This window comes from Vulpes vulpes, chromosome 16 (genome assembly GCF_048418805.1).
Source record: "Vulpes vulpes isolate BD-2025 chromosome 16, VulVul3, whole genome shotgun sequence".
Lineage (NCBI taxonomy): Eukaryota > Metazoa > Chordata > Mammalia > Carnivora > Canidae > Vulpes > Vulpes vulpes.
Window position 1 is genome coordinate 80,544,905 of NC_132795.1, and position 18,266 is coordinate 80,563,170.

At 37.6% G+C, this 18,266-nt stretch overlaps 1 protein-coding gene across 44 annotated transcripts in view; it reads right to left on the reverse strand.

Moving 5' to 3' along the window:
- Nucleotides 1-18,266, reverse strand: part of NRXN1 (neurexin 1) — a 1,110,734-nt gene that overhangs the window by 538,599 nt on the left and 553,869 nt on the right. For 33 of the 44 annotated variants that reach the window (XM_025992633.2, XM_025992632.2, XM_072741184.1 and 30 more), the window contains 2 exons: nucleotides 6,196-6,369; nucleotides 22-141 (listed from right to left, as the gene is read on the reverse strand). In XM_025992633.2, the coding sequence (XP_025848418.1) occupies nucleotides 22-141; nucleotides 6,196-6,369 (294 nt within the window). Of the gene's footprint in view, nucleotides 1-21; nucleotides 142-1,055; nucleotides 1,083-6,195; nucleotides 6,370-18,266 lie in introns of all 44 variants that reach the window. The other 11 variants (XM_072741157.1, XM_072741174.1, XM_072741186.1 and 8 more) reach the window with 1 other exon arrangement.

The window sequence follows — 18,266 nt, forward strand, 5'->3', positions numbered from 1 at the left end:
CATACTCAGAGAGGTACTTACGGTCATTGCAGAGTGGCCCACTGAAGGAGGTCATACTACAGTCACAGCTGAAGCCATCCCACTGCTGCAAGCACACGCCTTGATTAGAACAGGAGTCCTCTTGGCAGGTTGTGCTGGGTCCTGCAAAAATAATCCAAAAGAAACTTGGGTTCTTTAAAAAACATCCACAAGTTTTTTATACATGAGTTAGGTCACATATAGTAGTTGCCAACACCTCAAATTACACGACCAAACCAGTTTTGAAAGTTCTAGTTCACACACCTGAATTAGCAACAGAGAAGCTGTAATACGATTTTCTGAAGTTTCAATATAGGACAAAATACATTATAATAGTAAACTAAACCAACAAATAGTAAAAACAAGCACATAGCTTCTAGTATGATCATGGTAGCAAGTGATCTCATTCCATCATCAGTAATTCTCTATCACCATTTGAATTTTAGAAAAATGCATGGATCTCCTTAACTTCTGACCAATGAATAGAGACACCATGAGAAATGGAGATAATAGCTTCATGAAATTGAGATAAAGATTGGCAAAGTAACTGAAAAGAGTTATGCAAAAATGTCCTAGAAGTTTCCCTGCACAAACTATGGATAAAGTTATGATTGTTGGGTGTTTTGGATAGGTATGTTGGCAAGTATCAAATCACATGCTTTAACAATTTCATGCAGTTAAACATAAAATGAAAAAGTTTGTATAAATGACATGCCCCCATTTAACATATGAGTAAAAAGAATTCTAGTCTATTTCTAAAGAATCATAACTAGAACACTGAAAAACAAAGAACTAAAAAAGAAAAAAAAGATGATCAAAGCACTAGAGGCAATCACTATACAAACATATTCAAGACTGAAAGCCTTTATACAAACTATGCTATAAAATGAGGTTTCTTGCACAACATTCAAGAAGGGGAAAAATTAAATCTGAACCCAAATGACAGTTACTGAAAAATGTAAAAAAAATGTTATTTTGGGGTTTCCACTGTGTATTATGGGGTTTCAGTCTTGTTTTTTACACACAGGGCTATCTACCTTGCAAGTCAGCTTTCATCAATGCAACTTTGTCAGCAAAATTAAAAAAAAAAAGCAAAATATATTAAATGTTAGTAAGCAATACCAAAATGGGGCAAACACAGAACGTTCAGATTCAAAAAGCATGCTGCTATAAAGGGGGAGAAAAAATGCTATGTAGAGCAAACAAATTAATACTAACAGCCATAAATCTTAAGAGAAGCCAAAAATGAGAAAGCGGTAATTTATTAGAATTTTACTATATATGTATATATATAATGGTTAATTGAGCTGATGACATGTAATGAAAGAAATCAAAAGAGCGTTTGTATTTTTCGTCTCTTGGATAGATATGAATGCATTACCAAAGTGATCATATTGCTTATTTGGAGCATGTGGCACCATTTATCATGTACAGATACAGTGCAGACCATGGTCATTAGCAGACCAATTATCCCTTTCCATTTCTCTTTCCCTCTACATCTTTTTTTTATCTTGCAATTGCAATTAGGGCTTGAAACTGTAATGCCAGCCATTCACTGCCAACAGTTGGACTTCAGAGTGACACCAAACTATCAAAATGTACTATATATATCATTCGGGGTGGATGAGAGAGGTAAAGGATGGAAGAAGCAGACTACAATATCATTCCACTTAGAAAAAAAATCCCTCTACAAGTTTCAGCGTGGAGTGTTTGTCTGTTCTTACCAGGCTGGGCATATACCACTTAAGGATTTCAGAGTTATGTCAGCAATGTCCCCACCTTCGTAATTCCCTTCAACTCTTCTCAACTGCCCTGTGAATATTTATTACAATAGAATCTCACTAATAAGGACTACCTTAGGGAAGGTTAAAAAGGGAATGCACTCCATCGAAACAGCTTTAGGGTAGAACACAAAAGATGGTTCCTAGTCAACACAATTTTATAGGTTTTATGAAAATATAAAAATTATACCAACCCAATTAGATTCTATTAACACTGAGAGCCTTTGAGGTAACTGCTTTAGTGAATAAATGAGAATTACCTGTAATTAGCCTTTGTGTAAATTGACATTTTCGTAAAATGTCTTTTTAAACATGCTCATTACAATGGTATTTCTATTACAATTTTCTCAGTAAAGTTATTCCTCCTATAGAGTTATTGAATTTAGCCTAACCTCTGAGTTTTCACAAATTTAGAAACCATAACATTATAAGAACTAATTATATAGTAACAGCAACGATAGGTATACTAATGGTAATGATAATAATAGTTGTTGTTATCAATAATAATAATCTCCCAGGCCTGGAAGCCCTGAAAGAATGTAGCAGTTTTTCTCACCTATCTTATCACAGAACTAAGAACCACTAAATTGCTTAGTTTTTGTTATTTCTCCAATCTATGAGGTGTAAGTGGTCTAATGATCTTTATCCCATGGCATTAGAGACTGAAAATAATTAGTTTGTTAAAAACAAAACAGGGCAACAAACAACTCTTAAAGCAACACTCCTTAGCATATTCTCCCCTGGGATAAGCTCAGGAGCAGGGAGTGGGGGCAGGGGTGGGTGGGAGGGTTGGGGCTGTTTATAAATATGTCACTGGTCCCTTACTTGCCCAGCAGAAGATAAGAGCAGGAACAGGAACTGATGAAGAGCCAGATAATGGTTTTTACTTTTATTTTTGTAAAAATTATCAGAAATACAGTTTCAACATAATACTAAATTCTAGAAATGGTAAAACTACAACCCTAAAACACGAATGTGCCCGTATTGTAGAGCAGCAACTTAGAGTACCTGCCAAATCTTTATGTGAGCATAAAGACATGCTTTATTATTATTATTTTTTCATTATCACAACACTCTTTTTATATTCAGGTATTACAAGAGAATTCATGCCTATGCCTGACAAGACACATTTTTCCAAATACTCACCTTCTAGAACAATATTTAAACATTGACAGGCATTTGCACAAGACAAAGCCCTGAATTTATTTTCCCTTTAGTTATGTAATGTTCCTTTTATTTTATCACTGAATAAAATTGGGAACAAGCCACAAGGACATTTGTATTAAGTAGTTAAGTATAAGGATATGTCTGAAAAAGAAAAGAAGTGAAGGTAAAACTAAAATCTCTGGAAACCAAAGAAGCAAGAGAGGAAAGTGTTTTGATGCCTGGACTTTCAAGTACGGCAAACTTGGGTTCAAAGCTTCCATCATTCACGTACTAGCTGTGTGACCTTAAGAAGGTCACCTTACATCTCTGAGGCTCAATTTACTCATCTAAAAAAAAAGTCAGCACTACCTAATTTACAGAGTTTTGAGGACTAAATGAAAAATCATATGTAAACTTATTGTCATTGGTGCTAAATCAATGGTAGCTTTAATAATTAAGTATTTCTGTAGCTTATTATAATAGTTATGGGGCTGAATGCTATGACACTATGCAAAGAGTGTCTGAATTAATTTTCCCCCTTTGACTTTATGTACAAAAGTTATCTTGACTCAGTACTGAGCCTGATTATTGGTGGATTATCAGTATCTATTTTCTCTTATGCAAGCAGGAAAATGCCACCATACCAGTCATTTTCAAAGTGTGGTCCTTGGAACAACATCATTGTAGTAACATGTTAGAAACGTAAATCCTAGGGTCCTGCTGAATCAGCAATCCTGGGGGTAGTGTTCCATAATTTGGGTTTTAACAATTCTCCAGGTGATTCTGGTACTGGTTCAAGTATGGGAAACATTCATCTGAAGGGATTTGGACAAGGCAAGTTTCCTCCCCTAGTCAGCGTGTTATATAAATAAAAGCCGCTATTACCCAATGCAATTAGTTAACAGTGGCAGGAAGCAAGTGTCCATTAGGAAAGACCAAAAACTTTTTACATGAAAGGGGATGAGAGATTTGTGGGTCTTGTTGGACAGAGTGATGGAAAAGCTTAGAAGATATTATTTGGTGATTGTCACATTCATACTATTTGTGTTAATGTGAAAGTTAAGGGATTCCAATGTGATTTGGATTTAAAATTCCATGAGACAACTATCCTTAGAATTCATCAAGGATCTAGAGTTTGATCACTAATCCTAAAAAACATGTGTATCTCATCAATTACACCTCTGACAGGTATATCTGAGAGTATTCCTAATAGAACAGGAATAATCAGAAACTAAAAGTTGGTAATCTTGATGTTGGAATAAAAGCATCAGGGAAGTGTCAAGGCAGAGAGGCAGGGTAATATTCTAAAAATAAAGGAAAAAGGAGGGTAAAAAAGAATAAAGATTATTAAAACTCAGATATTAAAGCATCCTAGATAAGTTAAGGAAGGAAACAATGTCATAATCTAGTGAAAGATTTTTTTAAAGATTTTATTTATTCATTTGAGATACAGAAAGAGTGAGTGCAAGCATGAGCAGGGGAGGAAGGGCAGAGGGTGAGGCAGAAGCATGCTCTCAGCTGAGCAGGGAGCCCAATGTCAGGCTTGATCCCAGAACCCCAGAATTATGACCTGAGCCTAAGGCAGATGCTTAACCGACTGAGCTACTCAGGCACTTCTCTACTGAATGATTTCAAATGTTCAAATAGTAGTTTGTTACCCAAGAGGTTATATAATCATCTTACCTAAGTTATTTAGTAGATTATGTTAGAAAGTAAAACCAAGTATCATTTATGCAAATAATCTTTTCTCAGTACAACTTCCCCTCATTAGTTTTCCCTTCTATACACCCACACACATCATGTATGTGCCCCTAGTGGAGGGTCATGTGTGTGTGTTTGGTTTTTCACCTTGTAGGTATTTAGCTGTGAATGTTTCTGTCTGCTCCTAACATCTCTTTGTAGGTGAGAAGTCATTTACCAAGCAACTTGTAGAAAGGCCTTTTTTGAAAAATACTTCAGGAGTTTGTAGCACTTTTTTTTAATGTACATATGCTCTCTGGTTAGATCACCTCTAAGAATCCAAGTTGTGAACCACATTCTTATATCCACCCAGTAGAAGGAATTATTCACTTACTGATCTTGTTTCCTTTAGGAAACAGAGAAAACAGTTTCTCTGTTTTACAAGTGTTATAACAAAATTTGAAATAAAAAAAATAAATATAGCAATAACATTAAAAAATTCAACAAAGGCTTCTATTACATAGCATTATCTTCCTGCAGTATTAAAATACAGTTTGAATTTCACCTGTCTTTCCAGGGAAATATATATGGCAGAGATAAAAAAAAATGTATTTTCATATTTAAAAAAAACCTTCATGTACTTAGGTAATTGCTAAATCTAATGGCATTATTTTGGCCAAGAAGAGATGATTCATAATCTCCTGGGGGAAAGGAATTCACATGTCTTTCTTTGCCTCTCCCATATGAAATTTCCTTATGAATCTAAAATTTTCAAAATAGCCCAACTGTTTTCAACATTAAAGGAGAAGCAGCAACACATTCAGAGCCCCAAAATTCAGGATAATGTGATTAAATTACATTTATGGAGGGAGAATTGGCTCAAATAATCTGAGGTGTTGAAATGAAAATTATCTAAAATGAAAGTGGCAATCAAAAAGTACTCCTACAGATCTTAGTCTGATAGAGAGCACAAAAGAACAGAAAGATACTTGAGCACATTTCTCAAGTAAAGAATATTAAGTCTTGGATAATAGAAGAAACCAATTTTTGTTAAAACAAACTGATGATATACAGAAGAAACTCTTCTGCCAGGTGGATACAAGCCAAATAGTGATGTGACAATGGGTATCTGAATTTTATTCTCCTGTTACATTTTGCTGAATGTAGATTGGAAAAAACAAAAACCAAAAAACAGTCTCAAGTTTATTGACATTTGCTGTAGCAAATACATTTTTTTTTTAGTCTAAACAGGTTATCTATTTAATGTTATAAAGCCAGCATTGCAGAACACACTAGCTAGGTGAACTACAGACTATAAAGGAGTAGAAAATAACAAGATGCATACACAGAGCTCCCCACCTTACAGAAGGCCTTAGTGTAGGTTTGCAAACCTACAGAAAATTTAAGATTTATGGGATGAAACATGAAAAGTGTAAAAAAATAAGGATTTCTAAACCCTATGTGGGAGTTTGAATAGTTGGCAGAAATATATTTTGCTGACTAGAGACATTTGTTCTTATTTATGGGTACAATTAGAATTACTTAGAGTTTGATAACAAAGATCTAGTACCTTCACATCCTCTCTCAATCTGTCCATTGCAGAAGAGAGCATCTGAGATGAGGTCTGGAAGTCGTCCATTCAAATCAACTGATGCCAGGCAGCCTTGAAAGCCTTCCTTGGCATGGACAAGTTTCGGCAAAGATTTGTATGTTTCTTTAGCCACTCCTCCTATATACAAGTCACCTGTGGGAAGATCAAAGTTTTGGTTATAAAAGTAACTCGTCATTCCTTTACACATACAGTAGGACGGGAAGAAGATAGTTTGGTTCATATTTCATTAAATTAATTTAAAAAGTCAACTTATAATTAGAGATTTTCCTAAAAACATAAAATAATAGAAGTGTGTGAGGAATATATTAGCACTCAAAGACATTTCTAGAAGCTATTTTTCACAGAAAATTGATTAAGCTCAATATAGTGTAGCCAAGTGGAAGGAATATGGGCCATGGAGTTGCATATCCTTGCACTGATACTGGAGCTTGGTTTTTTATCAACTCTATGGCTTTTACCGTCTTCTTTTTTTTTTTTTTCCAGTTTCTCTGATCACTAGAAACCTCATTTCTAAAATACAAAGAATAAAATGTCTTCCATAGGTTCTCCTAAGAATTAATTGAGATAAAATAAACTATCCACCACAGTAAGAATATGAAGAGATACTCAAGTCAACCTTCTGCTTAGTGAACTCTGCATCTTTCAGTTAATCAGAAGCTCAACCAATCCTCTCTAGAGTCCACGATTACCTTTTCTACTAGGTGTAAGCCCATTATCCTTACTTGTACCTACTGAATTCACTGGCTGACTTGCATAAGAGTCTGCATGTATCTGAATATTACATCTTTTTTCAGGTATTTCTTTTTTAGGTGAAGTTATACCAGGGATCTGTTAACAAGTTATCATTTTTTTTCTAATTTTATTGCAGTTTGTTTTTTAAAGATTTTATTTATTTATTCATGAGAGACACACACACAGAGAGGCAGAGACATAGGTATAGAGAGAAGCAGGCTCCATGCAGGGAGCCTGATGTGGGACTCGATCCCGGGACTCCAGGATCACATACTGAGCCAAAGACAGACGATCAACCACTGAGCCACCCAGGCGTCCCTTATTGCAGTTTCTAATGGAACACTTTGCTCTGCTGTGTCATTTCATGCCTCTAGGTTTGAAATTTCCCAACTTTATGGGCCAGTACTTAAAAAGAGAAATTGCAATCCATGTTTGACTATGTTTTGTTTCCTATCAAAATTATCAGCCATATTTATAGGACACTGAAAAGATATAACTCACTGACTTTAATAAACATTTAATCAATGAAGAAGATATGGAGGGTGACGCCAACATTCCATAAAATATGTTCCTATTTAAAAGTTCTGCTAACATACTCAATTGAACCATTTACTTTTCCAACTTTTCATTGTCAGTTGCATTTTCTCTATGACATTAACCCTCCTAACTTTCATGCCACCTGATGCCTTCTCCCCAATGCAACGTGAAATTCCTACATTCCTAGTGGTTCTGGGTCCCTCTGGGTTGTCTTCATGGGGCCTGGGATAAAGGAGAACTGATACCCAGGTGAATGCTCATGCTGTTTGCTGAGTCATGAGTAATAAAGTCCTTGGTCTCTGACCCAGAAAGTTTGTGTCTTCTGTCAGCATCTGTGAAACAGTAATAAGCTAACCAACTAGATTGTAAGTAGGCTGAACTCAAACTACAGATACAGCAGTCCTGAATTGCACTGAGGAGTAAATTGGACTTGCTTAAAGTCACCTAGCCCTAGAAGCTGAGGACTTAGGTCCTTGATATATTAACTAAAGCTCTAAGTATTACATTTAGATGTCACTGATTCTGTAGGATTTGTATGGAATGTATTTACTTCCCCTTCATTTTAAATAAAACAAAACATCTTTTGACTACTTGCCATATTCTTAATATTAAAGAATTAGCATGGTTTTCATCTGAAATGGGATACTATTTTTGAAAAATCTTATTTTTTCTACCCTATTTCATTTATCTCCATAGTCTTTCCTTTCACTTAAATTTAAAATCATTGTGTTTTAGTTATCTCAGAGAAAGGATAATAATCAGAAACAAAAGATATCAAGTTATCTTTCTACATGTAAGTCTTAAAAGCCAAGACTCTTAAAAGGAGTGAAAGAGAGAATATATAGGCAATTATATGAGAAGAATAAAGCTTCCCTGACTGTCATGTAGGCAAGCAGGAGAGAAAACTGGAGGAAGAGAAATGTGAACATAGTCATTGAAGAATACCAAAAAGAGGACATAGTGCTCTAATTTAAGGGCTGAGCCCTGGTGGAGGTCAAAGCTTTAGATAAGTTTAGAGAATGGTATCGATTTGTGTGCGCTTCCTCAAGAGAACCCAGAGGCAACAGCGAAATCCTTGAGAAAAGATGACTGCCTAGTAGATTTAGACATGCTAGGAACTTAGGCAGCCTCACAGAACTTCCCATATTCTAACTGCGGTGTGGGAGCAACACAACAATTCCCAGAGTTTCATAGAAATAAACAGAAAAAGAATGACCTTAATGGGTCATGGACACGAGAATGAAGATGCTGGCAATTCAGTGAGCACCTGAGCTATGAATATAGAATATGTGAGGCCAGCTTCTATGTAATCTCTATCTCCCAAAAGATTCAAACAGTGAAGTCTCCCTACCCCAAATAATTTAGACACAATCTCAGGGAAATAAGGGAACCAAAATTGCCTGAGACTACATTTTCACTAACTCAAAGAATCAGAACCCAAACTGGAAACCATGGCGAGTTATAGAAAAATAGATACCTTTCTTGCACATCTGAGATTCTGGGCAGAGATCTACACTGTTACATGTCACATATCAATGCAAGGAGATACTCCCTACATTGATTTGTTGAGCTAAATTCCTTAGAAAACTTCAGCTCTCCTCTAGGCCTAATGAATGGAGTTTAGAAAACAGAAGGGAGGTAAATGAAGAATTCTCAGCACTGCTCTGGGCTTTTCAGAGGTAGAATTTACACGAAAAATTATGTATGGGACACTATGCATTTGCTAGCCATCCTTCCTCTTTCCAATTGCAATCTCCTGCAAGAGACAGACTGGATCTCTCTGTTTCCCCTTCTCCCACAGTGCCTCATCCTGGGCTATGAGCCCAGTGCGCACTCAATACACATTGTCAGCCACCTGATGGATTGAGGTCACGGTAGAAAAGAATCAAGAGAGAGAGAATGCTAAGGCAACACATGGCGAGAGAGCTAATTCTAAAATGCACTTACTTCCTTTCCCCGCTTCCTGCCACAATCCTATTTTTTTCCTCTTGGCAAACATATGTGCCTGAACAACTTTTTTGAGATTACTGAAAAGAAGTAGTAATCTCTCCCTTGTGTTATTAAAGAGCAGAACATATTGATTCAAGTAGTGTAGGATACAAGCCTCAATCATATACTAAGGTGGATGAGATTGGATTTATAAGCAGGGAATGCATTCTCATCTTCATTACTGAAGCTGCACTTAGCACCACCACTTAATACTGTCTTTATAAACTCTTCATATAGTAGATAGTGGTCTAAAGTCCCCTGGTGCGTTGCCCTATGAAGAGAATAAAGGAAACCCTTAAGTGGCCTGAGCCCCAAGTAGCATTAGCACTTCATCAAAGATGCAGCTTCTCCTTTTGATCCTCAAGGTGATGGAAGTTAAAATGACCCATTAGCACTAATGGGATCTTGCAGGCAAAATCCTGGGCATGGGAAGCAGGATACACTTTTTAATGACCCTGTGTATGAACAAAAGCCAGGATGGACATCTAATAAGGGACAGGTTCCTACAGACTTGAAGCCAGCCTGTTAGCCATTCTTCAAGCTGATGAAGGGTTGATTTTTACTCATATCCTTTAAGTAGGCTGTGTATGCAATTGACAAGGCAATGAAGGGACTGGGGCACTTTTAGCAGAAGATGCTGAGAACATGCATAAACCCAATCTCGAACATTTGGAAATTATTTCCTTAAAAAATCTCAATATACCCTCATTTTTAGCACTAGTAAAAAAATACATAAATATATTTTATACTCTCTCTCATTCTCTCTCTCTCTCTCCAGGGTGTTACTTGTGGACTGATCTGAGGTGACAACACAGGTATCCACACTCCAGTAGTTGTGCAGTAATGAGTAGGGAGTAGCGCATAGGCTTGCTCCTTGTATTTGGCTCTAAGCCTTGGCTCTGCCACTTAACTTGTTATCTTAGTGCAGATTCATTAAGTTATATAACTTCTTTAAGAGCAAGACTCTTCTGGAACAGCCAGGTGGCTCAGGGGTTGAGTATTGGCCTTTGACTCAGGGGATGATCCCAGAGTCCCAGGCTCAAGTCCCACATCGGGCTCCCCCCGGGGAGCCCGTCTTTCCCTCTGCCTGTGTCTCTGCCTCTCTCTCTGTATCTTTCATGAATAAATAGACAAAATCTTTTAAAAAGTCAGATTCTTCATATGTGAAATGGATTCTTCATATGTGAAATGCCTACCTCTCAAGGTTGTGAGGATTTCAGGAAAAGTATGGAAGTGGTGGGTATTGAGCATCTACTCAACACACAATGGCTACTGTGTGTGACTGTGTTGGTATGTTTGGTAAAGACTGCACATCTACAGTGTACTTCATTCTATGTTGATTATAGTGAGAGATACAGAAGAATGAGAAGTCTAGGTTGTTTCCATGTTTCTGGTATAAATACAATGACAAAATGTCAAACTTATGTCTTATTTTATTTTATTTAGTTTACAGTCATTTGTATGCTTGACATATGCCTTGAGCTGCGCTAGAAGTTCAAGAGGCTCCTCTGACATATTTAGTTACAGACCCAAAAGTGCTGAACCTGCTAACAAAAAGAGGACAATGACTTGATAAGTATCTTTTAATTTGATATAACCAGATTAGGAAACACAAGAATTCTATGAAGCCCGATATTTGATTCTCTTGAATCAAAAGATTCAAGCTAAATGTGCCTTATAAAATCAGAAAAATAGAAGGATTTTATGGACTTTGGTTGTAACATGGAGCATCATGGAAGTGTTTAGACCAGAATAAAGAATAGGGTACACTACTCTCTAATAGCATAAATGTGGTGCCAGGCCTAGAGAAAAGCACAGATAAACAAAAAAGTATAAAATGCCAGACTTGGCCAGAAGGCAGGGTTTCCAAAAGGGGCCATGATAAATGATGTTGGATAAGTAAAGTCAAAGTCTATTAAGAAACACAATAGAATTTATGACTATTGGCTTAAAAAAAAGACAATAAGGAATCCAAAAATGTAAATCATGCAGGCTAGGAGACAACAGAATTTGACGCAGCGATAATTTGGACAGAAGAGAGGGAACTGCATTCAAGACTAAACATGTGGAATTTGGGCAGGAGTGATCCATAGGGATCAGATGCTATGAATCAGGGTCTTAGGGAAGAGATGGTGAGGCTGGAATGTGCAGCTTGGAAGCCATCAACCAAAAGCAGGTAAATGAAGTGGTGTAAGACTTTTCCTCTTTTGTTAAAAGAGAAAGCATAAGGCAATTAGAGCAAGGACTCCCAGTTCTGCCTTACAGCAGCAGAATGCAAGTGTCAAGGTATAATTAGCTCTTTGACTCAGCTTTCCTGTTTATTCATATTTTTTTTTTGGTGCTTCTTAAACATCTCACTTTCATTTTAATTAAAAAGAGCATACATTAAAAAGAATAAGTGCTTTGTAGATTTGGATGGCTAAAACTCTTGGGAAACTTATGAAAGCTCTCACAATCTCTTATAAGTGGCATTTGGGGGGTGGAAAAGCTGAAATAATACCCTCTGCTTTTCTTTCCTACTGGCTGAACTGGAGAAAGTACAATCCTGGAAGCTTTGCTTTGGCAGGATTGGACCTTGGACAGCAAATTGGGACACAAGTCTAATTTTCAATGTTTGTTATTGACAGGCTGGTAGAAAAACTGCAATCAGACTGGGCTAATTTCTGAGAGTTATTCTGCAGAAAAAGTGCTTTTCTTTACCCCAGGGAACAACTGAATTCTGCCTCCAAATTTGTATCATTATTTTTAATTTTAATCTTATGTTGCACATCCACAAATGAACATCCACAGGTCAGATCTTGATCATATACCTTAATATAGGCTTTTCCTTGGGAGACAAATTAAATCTAGACCTCTTTTTTTTTTTTTTTAATAGGTGTGCCCTGTTTGAAGAAAAGTCATCTTTAATCCCCAGGGAACACTCATTTATTTACTTTATGTTTTTTTCTAGGGAGAAAGCTGAAGCCACTATTTCCTCTGACTACTTAAATTTTGTTAAATTACTCAAAGTAAAAGCATGGGGAGTCATTAATACCTAATATATCTAGGCTTAAGAGTAAACAAGTGGAAACTCTTATAACAAATCACACGTGGGATTGAACAAGCACCATCCAAAACCACATCTAAAATCAGAGGACACCAAATGTTCAATACTGAAATCAAAGTTGGCAATTCAAGTAGATGTTTTGTTCTGAGATATAAGATCTGTATCCTTCATAGGTCTCTTGAAAAAAGAAAAGGTTAATTTCAGAAACTCTTTTCTGGGAAGATACTCAACAGTTTATTAGTTATCCCTTAACTTCACTATATCTTAGTATTCCTTGGCAGTTTCTTTAGGACTAACGGTTTAGTCCCTTTAGAGGACTAAAAGGTTTTAGTTCCTTTAGGACTAAAGGACCTTTAGGTTTAGTCCTAAAACAACCTCATTTTACTTCTGTAGTAAATACCCATAAACCAGTATCTTTAGGCTTACCCTGGCTTTCTAAACCCAGCCTAAAATCAAGCCATCATCTCTCCCCTGCACTATGACACTACTTCTAAACCTCCTTGTTCTACAGAATCACATTTCTCAACTGCCTGCTACCCAAATTGAAATTTTAAAATCATTTTTAAACTGTATTCTGTATCTCACACAATTTAAATTATTGCCAAGAACTGATGACTCAGCTTTGCTGATACTTCAAACATTTGTCCCTCTGTTTTAATTTTTCTTTCCAGTTCTTGTCTACCTTTCTCCTTGTATACCTTTCATGACAGGGCCTGTTACCTGGTGTCCCTGCCACCTTCTATCCTCACCGTATCAGTCTCTCCTCTGTGTTCTGATCACGCCAGTACTTCTTCCCTCCATCTTCTAAACAAAGCCAGAGGCTCAGCAGTATTCAGATGTTTGTAACATTTTGAACCTCCTTTCTGACAATTACCATATTTCGTCCCAGTTTTTTATGCAAATATCTAATCTTCCCATTGTTTAATAAATTCCATGAAAAGTGATCATGAGCTAAGGATCTATATATTCTCATTTTCACTTAGTAATCACTGAATAACTGGATGAATGAATGGATTGGTGTGTTGCACTCACTAAATAGTCACTTGAATAATAAAGACACAGTGAAGGTTTTATGAGTATAGCAGTCATATTTGTCTCTCATTCCCTCCACCTAATAATGAAGTTAATTTGGGGGAATTTTTCTTCTACTGACTCCTTTCTTGAACATAGAAGTGAAGCCATGCAACTCATTAAGGGAATTTTTTTTCTTTTTTTTTTTTTTAGATTTTATTTATTTGACACAGATAGAGATAACACAGGTAGGCAGAGCAGCAGGCAGAGGGAGAGGGAGAAGGTTCTGTCTCTGGCCACTCTGTCATTCTCTATGCTGCTCCATAAAAAATAAAAATAAAAATAAAAAACATATGATATAATTCATGTGGCCTGCATAGGTGCACTTCACACTGTGGACATTTTATGCTATTTCTCCAGACTCTTCTCTTCTGGCATCCTGTTGTCATCACAGTAGGCAGGCACTTACTGTTTGTGACCATAGAACAGTGCCAAGCTGACTTTAAGGACTCCTAATGCTCTATATGGGTAAATCTGTTAATCCCTATCTGCATTAACTAGTTTTCAGATGTCTCAGTCTATGCAGTCCTTGGTCCACCACTCAAGGACTCCTAGGAGTAGAGTCTTTCTGGTCTGCTGCTACTATCTCTTAGCTCCTCGCCAGCTGCAAGTATTCCTGATCATACATCAGGCTTCCACATTATTGCTTTTGCCAGAAAGACTTCCAATTTCACAAAAAAATCACGGAGACAACTGAATTTAAACGTACAGAGCCCTGTCTGGGTGAGAGAGAGCCTCCTCACAGTTTTGAGTTCTTGGTAATCAGTGCCAAGCATCACCATGGTCAAAACCAGAAAAGAGAGCATTGATTTTATGGTACAATAATGACTGGTGTTGGTGCAGTATTCTCAACTTTAGTGAACACTTGGGCATATATCATTTCATTTGATTTTTTTCTGTTGAGCTACAAAAAGAATAACAGTTATCTTGGAGACATGTCACAGATGAAGAGACAGGGCTCAAAGCTACGATGCCAGAAAATTGCAGGATCTGATTCCAAGGAGAGGGCCCCTGAAACAATAATGATTTTCACCTATTATGCCCTGGTCTATATGCTGTAGACTCCAAGTGGCCAGTGGCCAATTGGGATAGTTCCACTACTACCAAACACAGGAATGTTTTAGAGTATTTCGGCCAGTGGAGGAAAGTAAGAGTGATAAATGTTAGCAGGAGTCCATGCAAACTAACACAGATGCCCAGGACAATGGGAGACTCAGCCGCATGCTTAACTGAGTAATCTCATGAGGACAAAATCAATTTGTTTCCACATAAATATTAGGTATCAAAATTCTGACCAGTGGGTAGAATTCTTATGACTCCCCAATTTGATTTTTAGATATGGCAGCTATTTTTCAATTGCCTCCTACAAAGAGATTAAGTAGGACACCTGCATTCCTCGATAGCCTAACCTAATACTTGCATATGAACAGGTGGGGAGGGCCCTGATAAAGTTTATACTCAGACTTTAATGTTTTCCTGTAGCGAGCCTTAAGAGTTAATACTGACATTATGTTTATAAATATGACACATAATGCTTTCAACATTGTGAAATTTTTGTTTCTGATATTTTCAAAATAAACTTGCCCAAAAAAAGAATTTTTTTTCTAAAGTAGGATTATAAAACTTACAACATGAAGACAGATTCTGTTTGTGTGTTTGGCCAACAGACTGTGAGGGAAAGCTGGTGGGCATGCTAAATGGGAAATAATAAAATGAAATTGCTATGGAGGTGTGTGTAGCAATCCATCTTCTTTTAAACCTACTCTATGCCAGTGACACCATGGCAGCTGGGGTACAAGTTCGGGCATATAAATTCATGCCAAGCTAACTTTGTCTCATGGCTTTGTAAATTTGCCTTTAGGTGAAAACACAGTTTAGATATTATCATTATTTTTCCTCGTTCCTTATCCGATTGACAGCCAGGGTGGATACCTTAGACATCCTTTAGCACCAGACAGCCCTGTCACCATTTCGTGTTTCATTTTTCACTCAGTGTGTGACACTCTCTGGGACTACACATGGCTTGCAGAGGTTCTCCATCACAAAAATAACGTTACACCTCAAGCACGCATAGAACCTCAGTTTGGGGGCTTTGCCACCTCCTATTCCATTTTGACCTTCATACCAATTCTTCACAACAGGCAGGAAGTTACTATTAACCCCACATGCAGGTAAGCAAACCGCTCTTCTGGAAAGGGAAGTCAACTGCCCAAGGCAATTCAACGCGATGAGGAGAATTAAACCGGTACCCAAACCTCTAACTCCCAGGCTACCTCTTCTTCCACTATACTCCATTGCCTCCTCTTTTTGCTAAAAAACCAGCTCAGTGACAGGAATAGAATAGGTGGAGGAGTTTAGAAATGACTATTCCAGAAATTAACAGAGACTTATAACTAAGGGACCAGCAAGAAGACCTATGCAAATCTTATCTTTCCTAAAGTTTTGAATAGTTCTGTATAGCAATTTGGCTTTCTTTCTTTTTCAAAATAACTTTCCTTAACTCAAAGAAATTTTCTTTTCCTATTTCAAAATAAAGGAACATTTATTTTGGGTGGGGAAGATCTAGTGCTCTACAGGGTAAATTTAGAAGAACAGCTCTTCCCCATAGTGGCCTGTTTAATGCAGGTCAAAAAAAAAAATGGCACCTGTTCTCAAGTAAGATATACAGAATAAAGGAGAATAAAGCCACTAGTCATTTTTTGGATAGCATGGGAGGATGAAAAATGATACAACATACACCAGAAAAAAAAAATCTTTTTGGACATTGCCAAAAATCTCCTAAAATATGTAAGCTTTATAGAGTCATATAAAACTTATTTTTTTTCCTTAAGTATCTGAACTTTTCTATATTTTTTTTCAAAAAAGGGATTTTGGGGACTCCTGAGTGGCTCAGCGGTTGAGCGTCTGCCTTCGGCTCAGGGTGTGATCTCGGGGCTCAGGATCGAGTTCCTCATCGGGCTCCTTGCAGGCAGCCTGCTTCTCCCTATGTCTCTGCCTCTCTCTCTCTGGGTCTCTCATGAATAAATAAAATATTAAAAAAAAAAAGAAGAGATTTCTCCTGTGCCCGAAAGATGGAATGTTCTCAAGTAGGCAATCATATCCCACTGGAATCAAATAATTCCCTAGTGCATGTCCCAGAATACTTTGTTTTTCCAATATTTAAATTATCCTTAAGGAGAAATTTAAATACTTAACAGCAATGATCAAAAAGGGGAACAGAGAGGTATGAACAACCTTCCCTAAATGCTAGGAAAATTCTGGGCTTTAACCACAGAATGGATTGCAAATAGCCGACAGGTACCAGCTAAAGAGTGATTGAGTTTTAAGTACCTATAAATGTAAATGGCCTATAGGATACATATTAAGAACACACAATTAAAATTGTTGGCTATAGTGCTTAAGAAAGACTTCAGAGGCTAAGGAGACAGAACCAATAGACAGGTTCTATGCAAGCATATGGGTGGGAAGAACATGGGGAAAGTCAAAGTAGAAATATCCAGTTCTCCTGTAATAACCACAAGTGAAATTTTCATCACTACACAATGTAGTCATGTACAAGTCTGAAATTTTATATGGAAGAGCAATTTTTTTCTATTATATAACATTTCACCCCAAGATTTAAAAAAAGTAGTATAGTTTCACTCTAGATATTCAGAAGAAATTACTTCTTACGTGCTGGTAAATATACAGAGTAATATTTAAATACTTCTACAGGGCAGCCCGGGGGGGGGGGTGCTCAGACGTTTAGCACCACCTTCAGCCAAGGGCATGGTCCTGGAGACCCGGGATCAAGTCCCATGTCGGGCTCCCTGCATGGAGCCTGCTTCTCCCTCTGCCTGTCTCTCTCTCTCTCTCTCTCTCTCTCATAAATAAATAAATAAAATCTTAAAAAAAGAATAATGATGATGATGATGATTTAAAAAGGTGTCAGATTTTAGAAAGATGTTTAAGAGAGAGAGCTCTAGGTAGTAAGTTTACACGACTGCCTCCCACAAAGGGGGTACGTTCTAGCCCCCACAGTAGAGAGGAGGCTCTCAGCACTCCTAGAGAATTTGTGTTTCCCAAAGCTGGGGGGTGGGTAAACAGGACTGATGTCTGACTGGAGAGTTTTAAACAGCCTGTGGCAGCAGGAGAGATTTGAGAGCAGTAGGAATAGGCTGTACCTCCAGGGGAAAGGGGCAAAGGGACATGGAAACTTCGCATGGACAGATGTAAACCCCGTGTGCAACAAGAACAAGCCAGGCACTGGAGCCAGGATAGATCTGGGAGTAAGAGCTTGCATGAAAGGAAAAGAAGACATGGCCACTCCACAGAGGTTGAGGCCAGGAGATTCTGGAAGAGGGGCCCTGGATGAACCCAGACAAGCAGCACTAAAGGGGATGAAGTAAGGGCTACACCAGGCCAGGAGTCCAAAGTTCAGGAACATGATGTCCCTAGTCTACAAGCCATGAGGAGACAGCAATGGGAAGGGACAGAGCTGAACATGCCCCTTGTCCTGCCTATGACTGACCAAAGCAAGTGGCAGCCCCAATTTTCAGCTCTGATTAATAAGTTAGATTGGCCATCTTTAAAAATTTCGAGTAAACATCATGTTTTATATGGGTACTGGGGTGGCTCAGATGGGTAAGTGTTTGGTTTTGGCTCAGGTCATGAT